Raw genomic sequence first — 15327 nt, 5'->3', positions numbered from 1 at the left:
AGAGTAGCAGTAACTTTCTCCACAGCAGCTGATGCAAATAGTTTCCTAAAACACCCGCTACTAGACAAACATAAGTTTATAGCTGATATTCCTTCATACCATGTGTCGCGTATGGGAGTTGTGCGAGGAGTTCCTTCGGATTGGTCGATGGAGGAGTTAGTCAACGGCACAAACCTCAAAGAAGGTAAAGGAAAAATCCTTAAGGCTCGACGACTGCAACGAAGGGTGACAAAAGATGATGGCTCCTCATCCTGGGTACCAACCCAGTCAGTGGTGGTTACTTTTGAAGGGCAATCTTTACCATCAAAAATCTTCGCATACTACACCTCACTAGTTGTAGAAGTGTATCAACTGCCAATTATTCAATGTAGGAAGTGCCTTAGGTTCGGACATATTCAAACACAGTGCCGGTCTGATGCCAGATGCTATAAGTGTGCACAAAAACACCCCGGTGATGGATGCAATGTAGCTCCAGAACATGTGACATGTATATTTTGTTCCGGCAGACACTTTGCTACAGAAAAAGTATGCAATGAATATGGTCGACAAAAGGCCATTAAACTTGCCATGTCTGAACAGAATATCTCATACGCAGAAGCAGCAGCACAGTTCTCAGCAGTTCGCAGGCCATATTCAGATGTAGCAAGAGTCATGTTTGAGCCGGTTACAGACTCTTCACGATCTTCCCAGTCCCCATGCCACCCTGATACTTTCATGCCAAACCCTCCGCCCACCACTTCATATCGTAAGACCGGATATCGAGCGCCCCGGACGAGGGTCTCCCTCTCCCCCGGTTATGATAGAGTAGCTCACAACAATATTGTCCGAACTCCCCCACCTCAACTGCCCAATGGCCAAGCTCTGAAAGATTCTTCTGCTTACAATAGAATCACTCCTAATGAAGACCTAATGGAGCTCTGTCTAAAATTCTTGACAAACATAATCGCTAAGTGGAGCGATTGCCTACCAGACGACGTTGCACCCTTAATGATCACACTCGCGGAAAGACTTACATTCCATAATGGCCCCCCCGGTCACATTTCTTCAGTGGAATAGTCGAAGCATTATACCAAAGAAACCTGACCTTATTCAGCTCATCAACAATCATGCTGTGACTGTTGCGGCCATTTCGGAGACATGGTTACGCCCCGGCTCCTTTTTCAGAGTGCCGGGCTTCTCATGTCTCCGGGAAGACCGCAATGATGGACGCGCCGGATGTGCGTTGTTCATCAAACGCGGTTACCCTTTCGCCCAAATTTCTATTCCCCCTCATTCGGATGGGATTAATGCCGTAGCTGCCAAGGTTATGGGCATTAATTTCATCTCTATATACATTCCCCATCCTGAAGTAGTTGATATATATTGTTAAGAGGGAAAACACCATACATCATTAAATAAAGGATTTAATACATAAAACTCGGAAAACAGGCGTAGCTTCAAGTAAATCACACTCCGACGCAGTAATGGCGGGCGATGCTCTTCTGACAGTCCGGGTCGCGCCAGTCCTAGTGTCACCATTGACACCTACCGTAGGGCTGCGTTCGAGCAAACCACATAATCGGTTATCAGTTCGGCCTCCTGATGAAAAAACCTTCGCCCACGAAGGTCAGCAAGCGGCGCCACAGCACTTCCGTCTTCGCGCACCTCCCAAGTCGGTTAAAGGGAATCGTGACGTAGCCTACTGGTACTCAGCGACTCCGTTGACCGCGATGACTGTGCTACACATATCAAAACACAAGCCAATTTGCATCTGTTACAGTGCCAAGTCATATTCTGACGTTGAGACCCCTTTAGGCCACATCAGAGGTTTCTATTTCTTAAAGTAAATAAATTCGATCATCAACTCTCAAACAATGAGCAGTCGTCGGCTCATATTATATCTAACCGTGTACTACCTCTTATTATTTTAATTTAGGAGTATTAAAGAATTATCATGTAGTCAAGAGTGACCCTTTAAAGCAAATGTCATATAGACACATATCCGTTCTTAAATGAAACATGATGTAGACAATACTCAGTCTCTCTAAGCAAGTATCAACTCATGAAGGAAAGCATCAGGTAGACAAATATAAATTCTTAAGGCAAACATCTTGTAGACATCTGTCAGCTCATAAAGCAAACATCTTGTAGGCAACTGTCAGCTCTTGAATCAAATATAGACTTTTAAAGAAAAACATCATGTAGACACACATTAGCTCTTAAAGCAAACATCATGTAGAATCTACATTGTAGACAACTGTCAGCTCTTAAAGCAACCATCTTGTAGGCAACTGTCAGCTCTTAAACCAAATCTCAACCTCTAAAGGAAAACATTATGTAGACAAATAAAATATTCACTCTTAAAGTAAATATTTTGTAGGCAACTCTCAGCTCTTAAAGCAAATATCAACTTCTAAATGAAAACTGTATACTGTCAACCTTTTTTTTTAAATCTTGCAGACAGTTATAAGGTCTTAAAGCAACCATCCTATAATAATTGTCAGCTTTTAAAGCTAACACCAAATATTAACTCCTGAATTAAAACAATGTAAACAAATATTAGCTCTTAAAGCAAACATCATGTAGAGTCTACATTGTAGACAACTGTCAGCTCTTAAAGCAAACGTATTGTAATAAATTGTCACCTCTCAAAGTGAATAACAGTTACTGGAGGAAAACATCACGCAGATGTCGTATATAAACTGTCAGCTCTTAGCACACACACCTCAACTGGACTTTTATTTATTTGTTCAGCCCTTTGAGTAATTTTAAATCATAAGCTCTCTATAAGCAACTTTAATTTATGGGCTCTTTAAGCTAATTGTATTATAGAGCTCTTTAACAGATTTGTAACATGACCTCTAAGAAAATATATTACATGGGCTTTTTAAGCAGATTCGTAATATTAACTCTTTAAGCATTTGTATCACAAGCTCTTTAAGCTGATAGTTGATACGTTTTATGGACTATTTAAGCATATTTGTAACACAGGCTCTTTAAGAATTTTTGTAACATAGGCTCTTTAAGAATTTTTGTAACATAGGCTCTTTAAGCATTCGTATCATGGGCTGGCTAAGCTGATACGTCTCACAGGCTCGCTAAGCATTCGTATCATGGCTCGCTAAGCTGACACGTCTCACAGGCTCGCTAAGCATTCGTATCATGGGCTCGTTAAGCTGATACGTCTCACGGGCTCGCTAAGCATTCGTATCATGGGCTCGTTAAGCTGATACGTCTCACAGGCTCGCTAAGCATTCGTATCATGGGCTCGTTAAGCTGATACGTCTCACAGGCTCGCTAAGCATTCGTATCATGGGCTCGTTAAGCTGATACGTCTCACAGGCTCGCTAAGCATTCGTATCATGGGCTCGTTAAGCTGATACGTCTCACAGGCTCGCTAAGCATTCGTATCATGGGCTCGTTAAGCTGATACGTCTCACAGGCTCGCTAAGCATTCGTATCATGGGCTCGTTAAGCTGACACGTCTCACAGGCTCGCTAAGCATTCGTATCATGGGCTCGTTAAGCTGATACGTCTCACAGGCTCGCTAAGCATTCGTATCATGGCTCGCTAAGCTGACACGTCTCACAGGCTCGCTAAGCATTCGTATCATGGCTCGCCAAGCTGATACGTCTCATAGGCTTGCTAAGCCTCCCTTTTTTTGTGTATTTATATATTTGTATTTTTTTTTTTGTTAAATAGTTTTTTTTTTGTTATATAGGTTTGTATCGGTGTACATTTGTATCGGTGGCTCTTTGAGCATATAGATGGGACTTAGTCCCGCTATCACACAGGCTGCCTCAGTCACGCACCGCCGCTCAGGTGCGCAGTTTCGCACCGCCGCTCAGGTGTGCAGACTCGCACCACCATATAAGTGCACAGACTCGCTCCATCGGTCGGCGCGCAGACTCGCACCGCCGTTCAGGCAGGCAGACCCGCACCGTCATGCAGGCGCAGACTCGCACCGCCGCTCAGGAAGGCAGACCTTTGCCAGTACATTCTGCAACCATAACTCAGGGCAATAACTGTGTCATAACATAGCATATTTGGATTCAACTTTTGAAATTATGGTTCAACTATCCTTGGCTCACTCAATATTTTCTAATAATTCATCAACATAATATTTGATCAGAATAGATTTAATGTCTCCCATGGAAGACCTATGCCCAGCAGTGGACCATTGCACATGCGGGTAATAAAATAATGGTCTTGGCTTCAATTACACCAAGATACACACACAAGACATGTCGCATACTCTATCAAGATTCTTTATGAAGTATTGACACTATCCCTCACATAAAAAGGGTTTTGTTAGAATAAGTAATGTGAATAAAACATGTGTAAGTACAATTTATTAGCTTAAGGTGTAGGTATTCCAATACTGTATGAGCTTTAGTAAGCCATTTACCACCTTCACCTTCATGACAATACCCCAATAATTTATTCTATTTTATCTTTTATAACATATATTATGTAATGCCATTATGACCTTGTCAATTTTTTTAATAAAATGGGATATAGTATTATTATGATTTGCTTGCATGAAACGGCCAAATACTTCAACTTGGTGAAACAAAGAACTTGTGTTGAGAATACTTAACTTCTCTCATAGTGGTACATGCAGCATCCAACTTGGCAACTTTTAACATACTACCTGCAGTCATCTCCCACCACAGATTTCTTTCACTGCCAAGAATTCCTTGCACCATCCAGCCTGGTGAGGACTCCCCTCAAGCAGCTGCAGTAGCCATTTGTGAAGACATTTGAACATTCTAACAACACACAACATGCAATGCATTTAACAAACAACAAAAATATGTGATCTGTTTTCTGTCACATCTTATTCCACATTATTATTTGTCAATTAGATACAAGATTATTGCACTTTACTAAGTTTTGACTAAATTTTCATGACTGACCAAGACTTAACTGGTAGGTCTCTTAAAATGACACAATTTTCAATCATCAACATAATATGTATATGAATAGTAAATAATTTAAATGAACTCTTTTAGAAGTATCATCACCATATCAATTGTTCTTATTTTATACTTATTTATTCACTGAACTGACTGCATGTTAAAGTACAGTCAACATTACAGCTCCTTATTAACGGCACATGTCACTTTATCCTTTCCATTTGGACATCACAGGCCTTTAGTGGCTATGCTGACCTGTTCTATTTTATTTGAAACATATTAACACATACTAATTATTTAGTGTAGGTGCATGACAATTTGAATATGTTAGGAACATGCCTCAATCGCCGCTTTGAGTATAATTTGGTGTAAGTCAATTATATATCTGACCACTCACTTGTTATTATTTTTATTATTTTAACCATGCTATAACTACAAATTATATGTGAATATCGCTCACATAACACAACAATTTAATTTGGCCTTACCTTGTTCAATTTTGTATCGCTGATATATTTCTTATACCGCCAAAACCTTTCACACAGGACAGTATTACTTACTCATTTGTGTGCAATCATTCTGCAAGCGCAAAGCTTCTGTGAGTATGCAGACATAAAGCTTGTTCTGGTAAACAATACCTCCTGCATAAAACACATGTATTCTGTGAAAATATAAATGAAGCAACAACTTTATATGAAATGACAATTATTACCATAATATTTCCCCATAATGTGATCATGCTGCACTCACACTCACATACAAACAACATTCTCAAAGGGATCATTTTAACATAGCTTTATAATACTATGTCATTCAATGACCCAAGAAAGCAACTTGGTCGATCTCGCATAAATAGGCATACTAATAATAACACACCACATAAGTACTCTCAAACTATAGTACTTTTCATTTAAATATTAGTAACATAAAGCATTACTCAATGTTAAATAACCAATCTTTTATGTTGGTAATATACTTAATCCATTTATTTTTATTGCTAATGCTAATATTATCCATCATCAATCATAGACTAAGTGTTTAAACATAAACTTAACCATACACCATAAGCCAAACCACTATGACTGATAAATTTCATAAGCAATTTAATAACACCGTGATAGAACGTTCTGCGCTGAACGTTCACCGACATTGTTCAACATGTACACGAACATTGTCTCCGTTATATGATTTTTATGAAATTGGGGTCCAGAATAAATATTACAGTGTGACTATAATGTCATTGCAGTAGTCTAGCTGGCATTCATAATCATAATGGTAATTTTGAGTATTGGCTTTCTTTGTATACTTTAAGACTAAATAATTATGACGAATGTTGTCTACATGATTTTATGCCATTATAGCTGATATTTTAGGCTGTAAATTGTTTATATGTGCAATACTATTCTACACTAAGTGGATAAGACAACCTTTCACAGATTTTCCTTAATTGTATAATGATATTCAAGATTTGACACTGTAGGACTGTTCTTGGATTACTTACCCATAGATCATTTTTATAACTTACGTGGCTTGAACATCGTTCCAACAATTGAAACGATACGATATAGCTTACCAAATGTCGTATTCCAACTAACTCCTCGTATTGGACAAGAGTGGTTATGACGCCATGAACTACGGTGATGTACACCGTCATCAATGATTTTCTTTATCAAATATGCCTTAATAAGGCTTCATCAAAGATTTGTTTATATTATTCAATGATGAATGGTGCGAATATAATAGTAAAATCACTTGAACCGGCGTTCATTTGGTTAGCAACAATAAGCGGATGAACTACTGGCTTTTTGCCTTTCAGAATATATTGTGAACGTAAGTTACGTATCGCGCTTCTGAACTGTTAAGAGGGAAAACACCATACATCATTAAATAAAGGATTTAATACATAAAACTCGGAAAACAGGCGTAGCTTCAAGTAAATCACACTCCGACGCAGTAATGGCGGGCGATGCTCTTCTGACAGTCCGGGTCGCGCCAGTCCTAGTGTCACCATTGACACCTACCGTAGGGCTGCGTTCGAGCAAACCACATAATCGGTTATCAATATGAATTAAAATCTATTCTCAAATCGGTTCCACCTCCTCTTATGATTTTAGGGGACTTCAATTGTCACAATATGTCATGGGGGTCATACCATTCGGATGCATTTTCATCAGCCCTGTTGGATTTATTCGATGAAATCAATGTGGGAGTTATTAATGACGGTACTCCCACGCATCGGGTTTACCCAGGACAGAACCCCCAGTCAGTCCTCGATCTATCTGTGTGTTCTCCTAGTTTGTCTTCTTTATTATCCTGGAGGGTATTACGCCAGTCGTTCGGCAGTGACCATTTCCCAATTATTATCACGAAGCCTTCTTCTATTCTTCCAATTCCGTCCCCTGAACCTCTTTTAAAACACAAAATTCAATCAGCAGACTGGCCCAATTACGCATTATTTGTAGAGGAAAGTATGAAAGAGTGGGACACGAGCGAAATGGGTCAAGATGAAAAATATTTAAAATTTAAAAATGTGTTAATAGAGTCCGCCGATAAATTTATACCAAAAAAGAAACCTGCTAGACTTAAAATCCCTTCACCCCCGTGGTGGAACGCAGACTGTACGGCAGCCGTTAAGGAAAGAGATGCCGCTGAAAAATCTTTTAACAATTCCGGAAATTTAGATGATTACATTTCTTTTAAAAAAATCTCGGCACGTACAAAGCGCTTCCTAGCAAAGGCTAAAAAGGGGGGATGGAAGGGATTCTGTGAGAGCTTATCTCCTAGAACCCCTCCATCACTTGTATGGCGGAACATAAAGAGGTTCAGGGGTTCATTTCATCCAGAGTCTATGCCCACCACAGATGCTCCTTGGCTGGCCGACTTTGCAGATAGACTTGCCCCGTCAACTGTCCCTGAAGCATCCTGCTTGTTACTTCCCCCGCTGTCAGGCACCTTGAGCTCACTGGACATGCCTTTCTCATATTCAGAACTCAGTCTAGTGCTTAGTGGATTGAGAAATACTACACCTGGAGAGGATGGCATACCATACTGTTTCCTGTCTAAGCTCAATTCATCTTCACAGGAGTATCTGCTCGGTATTCTAAACCATGCCTTTGACACGGGAGAGATCCCAGTTGACTGGAAGACCCAAGTTATTATCCCAATCCTAAAACCGTCTAAAAACCCAGACGAAGCTAGCTCATATCGCCCGATTGCTCTTTCCGCGACAATGGGAAAGATATTAGAGCATCTGGTTAAAAATAGATTGGAATGGTTTGTGGAAAACAAGGGTATTCTAGCTGACACGCAGTTTGGCTTCCGAAAGGGTCGTAGTACAATGGACAGCTTAAATATCTTAGCAACTGATATCCGACTAACCCTTTCAAAAAACGAATATCTGCTGGGATGTTTTCTAGATATCTCTGCGGCCTACGACAATGTCCTTCTTCCGGTGCTCAGGGCAAAAATGCTACATCTGAGCATTCCCGCGAAGATTGTACATATTGTCACCAAATTGTTCATGGGTAGGTCAATTAAAATTAGGAATGGTAATTCCTATTACCCACCTCGAACTTTGTGGCGTGGTCTCCCGCAAGGATCGGTACTCAGCCCCCTGCTTTACAGTATCTACACCTACGACTTGGAGCAATCTGTCCTATCCTTCTGTAATATCTTGCAGTATGCTGATGACCTAGTCTTATACACCTCAGCAAAGTCAATGGACAAAGCCACTGCTAGTCTTAATACAGCTTTGGGTTACCTCAAGGATTGGCTTGATGAACATGGTTTGACCCTATCGCCAACAAAAAGCTGTGTAGTGACTTTCAGTCGCAGAAGGACCATGCCTGACGCAGATGTCCGTTATGGTGGTGTGATGATTCCAAATAAAGAGTCAGTAAAATTTCTAGGTGTTATCTTAGATCATAAAATGTCTGGCACCTCACACCACAAATATGTACTGGGTAAATGTGAGAAAAATATTAATATTCTTCGAGCATTGTCAGGTGTCTGGTGGGGCTCCCATCCTTATTGCCAGAAGCTACTATACAATGCCATCATACGTAGCCATATAGACTATGGGTCATTTTTAATGGAACCCTGTAATAAGGATGGTCTAGATAAATTAGATCTTATACAGGCTAAATGTTTAAGGATCATACTAGGTGCTATGCTTCCCTCTCCCAAAAATGGCATGCAGGTGGAAGGTGTTGAACCGCCGTTGGCTCTACGCAGACAATACCTCGCCGACAGGTTCTTGATCAAAGCCAGCTCTTACAACAACCACTTGCTGCTCCCACGCTTGCAGGCGCTGGCACTGGAGGTCACTGAAAGCAGATATTGGACATATAAAGCCTTTCCCAGAATAGTAATTTCTTTTTCAAAATTAATTAATATCCACCCCAGTTTATATCAATCTGGTGCTAACCCATTATTTGAAGTGGCGTTTGAGACCCTAATTTACTCACCAAAGGTCATATTAGACATAGGAATTTTCAAAGATGATCCAGGAGCAAACAACAAATTTAATAAATTTTTAGATAAATGGCAAGATTACTTACCGGTTTTTACTGACGCTTCTAAGGTGGATCCTGCAAGATGTGTGGGAGCAGCGGTGTGGATTCCACGGTACAATATCGTCCTTCCATTTAAATGTCCTCCTCAAGCGTCCATTTTCACAGGTGAGGCAGTTGCTATTCTTGAGGCTGTCAAATATGCAGACACACATAACATTAAAAAAACAATTATCTTTTCTGACAGTAGGAGTTGCCTGCAGGCAATAGTAGGCAATCAATTAAGATTTAAAGCCAAATTTCCTTTGATTCTTGAAATTAAAGCTGTGCTACGTAGGTGTGAATCGAGGGGCCTACATATTGTTCTCGGATGGGTTCCAAGCCACTGTGGTATTAGAGGCAATGAGGTGGCTGATATATGGGCAAAACGGGCGATTGAGATTGGTTCACTAAAACGGGAAACTTACAGTACTGACCTGTTGAGTTGTGCGCTATCTGATATGTTTAATACATGGCAGAGGCAATGGGATATCTCTAGATTGGAGACTGGTAAACATTATGGCTGTGTACAACCTCGAATTACTCGAAAACCATGGTTCTATCGATTCCGTACTTCTCCAAAGTGGGTAATATCCACCATTTGCCGTTTACGCTTAGGCAAAGTATGTACTCCGTTATTTCTGGCTATGATTGGTGTCCGTGCGAACTCATTGTGTGGATGTGGGTTGGATGAGGGCAACTTGGACCACATCTTCTTTGCTTGTACAAAATGTAGCTACTCACTATACGATGTATTACCCGAAAATGTTCCACGACCTATATGCTTTAGCTCGCTTCTTTGCCACATGGATACTAAGCTAACTTCTATTCTAATTAAATATTTACAAACAAATAACATAAAACTCTAAATATTGTCTTATCTCTTCTAATTTAATGCGTATAATTCATGTCAATCTATACTCGTTTTATTCTAAACTCTATATTTCTATATTATATATATCGTTTTCTTCTCTTCCACTTCCTTCATGTTGGCACTACTAACGTTCTGTCATCCGCTTCCCGCTTTTTTGCTAATCGTTGTATTCGTCATGTGTTTGTCTGTGATGTTCATAACAATTATTTGTTTTTAGGCTTCCCCGACTACATCCTCCCAAAAATGCAAAATTATTATACCGAACATTCTCCTCACGTGTGAAAGTCAACACCGACATTGGCAAATCCACCCTGTGCAAAATTCCAGGGAGTAAGCCAGAAAAAAAAAAAAAAAAAAAAAAAAAATATCGTTTTACAGTAGTCGTTTTGAGGATTTTCGGGATTGCTAAAACCGGGGGGCCTAGCCAAGAGGACGAAAACAAAACGCTATTGTATCTCTGTCACTCTTCCATAATAGTGCGATAGAGACAGATTACCATATTTTAACCTGTTTTCTCGGATGTGTGTAATCGAAAGGCCAATTACAGACTAGAAACAATTTACCGGTGCATTTTTTGTAGTGTGGGATGCAACTAGAGGATTCCCGGGCGTACCACGGCCACTTCCGGCGGATGCACCCGGACAAGAACCGAACCAACTACCCCTCGATGAAGTCGCCGTGCATGTGCGAGGTGTGCGGTCGGATGTTCCAGGTGTTTTATTTAAAACTACTTTAATTTAGCAGAGTGTGCTAAGAAAATCAATTTTGAAAATTAAAGGAAAATTATGAATACACCGCCTCCCTTAGAAAGCTTGTACTATGGGTACTAGGCGACGATATACATACGTATATAGATAAATACATACTTATAGACATAGAAAACAGCCATGACCCAGGAATAAATATCTGTGTTCATCACACAAATAAATGCCCTTACCGGGATTCGAACCCGGGATCAGCTTCATAGGCACTGCCCACTAGGTCAGACCGGTCGTCAGTGGATAGCATTGTGCGTTGCCATAATTATGTTTTTTTGGCAACTTAATTGTCAAACGACAACCGGAGTGCAATTTGAGCGTTTTCCAAAAAAAAATCATTCATGTCTTCAAAATTTTGTCCCAAGATTTCCTTTCCAGATCGTCACATTTTTGTATGAAACATTTTTGAAGTGAAAACTTCTTTAGCGGCGCTGTGCACTTTTTGAGGTGGAGAAAAAATGTTAAACTCGAGACAGCGTAACGCGTAACGCGCTGACGTCATGTGTGACGGACAATGTCATTGTTTTTGATTTAAATGCCATCTAGTGAGTTTCCCTCAAACTGGTATTGATAATTATAACTGTAGTAAGTCAAGTCAAGTAAGTCATACATAGTGCTGCAGATATTTTGCACTAGATGGCGCTGTTATTAATATTTTGAGTTACAATGTCGTTGAGTTTTCACTGATGCCGGCACTCCCGGAGTGCACCCCGTTGTTTTTTTTATTTGTATGAACTTGACGCACTGGAAAAATATTTTTTCATACAAAATTTTGGGACACATTTTTTCATGTAAGTATGAGGCGTGAATGTACAAATGATTCTGAGTAAAATAAGCCCAAGAAGTCAATAATTTGAAGACATGAATGAAATGTATTTTTTTTTTGGAAAACGCTCATCTACATTAGCTATTATTTAACTGTCACAAACCCTTACACTCCTTACAGAGCTACGCCCTCCTAAAGGATCACACCTGGACCCACACCGGCGAGCGGCCCTTCAAATGCGACTCGTGCGGCAAATCGTTCCGCATGAAACAACGCCTCGTCGCGCACCGGCGCGTGCACAGCGCGCAGCGGGCCACGTACGTGTGCAGCGTGTGCGGGAAACACTTCAGCACGCACAGCAACCGGCAGCGGCACATGTTTGTAAGTAAAAAAAATCATAGTAGAGTTTCAACAGGCTTCGCATGAGTATGGTTTTAACCATAGTACTGCGAATGTGCAGATAAATATTTCATTAATAGTTTGACCCATTGAAAATATTGAAATTTGATAAAACACAGATATCGCATTATGAATCGAGCTTTTTATCCGACTGCGTCAGAAGGGGGGTAATGTTTTTCGAGCGTATGTATGTGTGTATGTCCATTTCTTTGGCACGCCCTACAGCCCAAACTGCTGGACGATTTTTGACATATAGGGTGTCTTTGAATTCGTCAGAATTGTGGTAGTGACATAGGCTACGTACATTTTGAAAACGGGGCTCTCAAATGAAAAAACCGGGCAAGTGCGAGTCGGACTCGCGCACGAAGGGTTCCGTACCATAATGCAAAAAAAAAAAAAAAACAAAAAAAAGCAAAAAAAAAAACGGTCACCCATCCAAATACTGACCACTCCCGACGTTGCTTAACTTTGGTCAAAAATCACGTTTGTTGTATGGGAGCCCCATTTAAATCTTTATTTTATTCTGTTTTTAGTATTTGTTGTTATAGCGGCAACAGAAATACATCATCTGTGAAAATTTCAACTGTCTAGCTATCACGGTTCGTGAGATACAGCCTGGTGACATACGGACGGACGGACGGACGGACGGACGGACGGACGGACGGACGGACGGACGGACAGCGAAGTCTTAGTAATAGGGTCCCGTTTTACCCTTTGGGTACGGAACCCTAAAAAGGGGAGAGGCTTTGTTTTTTTTCCTTATCATAGAAATATGGGTATCAAATGAATGCTAGTGAAAATTCTTCTTAGTCGTGCACTCTTGACAGAGTGGTCATGGTCATGTCACGGTCGATTTCTGCGCCACCGCGGGTGTCTTTGAATTCGTCAGAATTGTGGTAGTGACATAGGCTACGTACATTTTGAAAACGGGGCTCTCAAATGAAAAAAGGGGAGAGGCTTTGTTTTTTTTTCCTTATCATAGAAATATGGGTATCAAATGAATGCTAGTGAAAATTCTTCTTAGTCGTGCACTCTTGACAGAGTGGTCATGGTCATGTCACGGTCGATTTCTGCGCCACCGCAGCTCTTGCGATCCGTCGCCATGTGGCTCTGTTTTTGGTGGAGTGGGAGCAATCGTTGACTGTGTTTCCTGTGATGGACTATGGATGGATGGTATTCTAGTGAAAATACCATTTCAAAAATATAACACTAAAACTCAAGTTTTCTGTTTTTATAAAAATATTTTCGTAAACTACAAGTAGCCTCAACGTACTTGTACTTAGAACTTGGGCTACTTTTCAATCTAGAAATAAACCAACATAAAGCTAGAATTTTCTAACACTGCACATTTGTTTTCCACAGATTCACACCGGCCTAAAACCATTCAAGTGCGAAATGTGTGGCAAGTGTTTCAAGCACGCGAGCGAGAAGCGTGCACACATCACGTACGTGCACCTCAAGAAACCGTGGCCCAAGCGTGCTCGGGGCAAGCGCCGGGATTCCAGACAGGTCGGTATTTAACTTACTATCACTAATATGTTTATGTTGGCCTAAAACCATACTAATGCGAGTAATGCTACAAGTGCGCACAACGTATATGTACAGTCGCCATCATATCGGAGCGGCCAAGACGTTCACAAATATCTGAACACGCCTCTATTGTCAAGGCTTTAGAGTGCGTGTTCAGATATTTGTGAACGTCTTGGCCGCTCCGATATGATAGCGACTGTACAATCAGCTTAACTATTACCAAAGAGAATAGATAGTATAGAGGGGTCCAGTCATAGTAAATGTTGTAGGTTGTAGTCACAGTAAATTTACTGCCATCTATCGACATACGACTAAAACTCAAAATGAAAACGTATAAAACTATCGAAAAAAATTATATATATGGATAAATGATTTCATTGTTTTTATATCATTTTGACCCATGTTCATTCACTGAGACCTATGTGTTAAAATTGTTAAATATGAAACGGTGTCGTCAACGCCATCTAGCCGACCATAGGCCATAGGTGTGTGCGCCATCTATCCGAGAATGACTTTTTGTGAATGACAGTGGTCATAAAATTCAATTTTACGTTTTGAAGTTTGAAAAGTTTATAAAACCGGCGATCTATAACTATTCTATACTCGTAATTAAGTTTTGAGGAGACAAAAAAACCTTACATAGTTATTACGTAGCTTTTAGGCAGGTATGAAAACAACCTAATAAATAAATAAATCTATTTCAGAGTATGCAACACCCTCAAATGTCGGTGGGAACGAGTGCGAGCGAGATGGACATTGTGCAGCCGCTCTGGCCGTCGTGCGACCCGAAGCTAGCCGATATAAACGCTATGATGGATGACAAACCTATGTACTATAACCTCAAGATATAGTACGAGGCGTAACGGTACGTTAGAAAGGTATAAGCAAAGAGAATTTAGTATATTAGAGGCGGATTGTCAAAGTAATTTTTGTAGCCACGGTAAATATACTGCCATATTTCGACAATTTTAATAACAAAACTTCCGTGAGACACAGACATATTAAATACATTAAAAACGGGTCACTCACGTATTTTAAGTCGCAAAACGCTCGACATCCGCTCCGTACCGAGGAGTGTCATCAGGAGCTTGCGTGTACGGTGACGGACCGGCGCAGACTGCGGGCCGCAGCCCTCCGCTTGTGATGATTCGGCGCAGGCGCCGGTGGCGGCAGGGGGAGTGAGAAACTACCCTCGTTTATGGCATTATTGTCAAATGATGGGTTGCACACAACACTCACTACGTCATTCGCTAATGGTTCGTCCACACTGTCCACCGACTTAGCTCCTGATGACACTCCTCGGTACGGAGTGAAACATGTCGAGCGTTTTTCGACTTAAAATACGTGAGTGACCCGTTTTTAGTATATTTGATATTTCGACAGATGATTAAAACTTTTAGAACGCCATTTGACTTTGATCCTTGTTTTTTCACAGCTTTCACTGATATGTGTTAAATTTGTTAAATGTCAATAAGTGTCGCCATCTACACGAGCATAGGCCAAATGTGTGATCAAAGTCAAATGGAGTTCTAAAAGTTTTAATCAATTGTCG

At 40.6% G+C, this 15327-nt stretch overlaps 1 protein-coding gene and 2 long non-coding RNA genes across 3 annotated transcripts in view; 1 reads left to right on the top strand and 2 right to left on the bottom strand.

Annotated features, from left to right (window-relative positions):
• LOC134802328 (zinc finger protein 616-like) overlaps positions 1-14640 on the top strand; it is a 30239-nt gene extending 15599 nt beyond the window's left edge. The window contains exons 13-16 of the mRNA XM_063774934.1: positions 10903-11034; positions 12027-12227; positions 13608-13754; positions 14480-14640. Coding sequence (XP_063631004.1) covers positions 10903-11034; positions 12027-12227; positions 13608-13754; positions 14480-14626 — 627 coding nt within the window. The 3' untranslated portion in view covers positions 14627-14640. The remainder of the gene's footprint in view (positions 1-10902; positions 11035-12026; positions 12228-13607; positions 13755-14479) is intronic.
• Positions 4617-5601, bottom strand: LOC134802543 (uncharacterized). The gene is made up of 2 exons (XR_010145865.1): positions 5459-5601; positions 4617-4751 (listed from the first exon to the last, which is right to left on the bottom strand). It is a non-coding gene; the product is annotated as an uncharacterized LOC134802543 (long non-coding RNA).
• Positions 6972-10487, bottom strand: LOC134802519 (uncharacterized). Its single transcript, XR_010145842.1, has 4 exons — positions 10193-10487; positions 9458-9601; positions 7925-9223; positions 6972-7305 (listed from the first exon to the last, which is right to left on the bottom strand). It is a non-coding gene; the product is annotated as an uncharacterized LOC134802519 (long non-coding RNA).
• Positions 14641-15327: the final 687 nt, after the last annotated feature.

This window comes from Cydia splendana, chromosome 24, assembly GCF_910591565.1.
Source record: "Cydia splendana chromosome 24, ilCydSple1.2, whole genome shotgun sequence".
Lineage (NCBI taxonomy): Eukaryota > Metazoa > Arthropoda > Insecta > Lepidoptera > Tortricidae > Cydia > Cydia splendana.
This window is presented reverse-complemented; position numbering and strand designations above follow the sequence as displayed.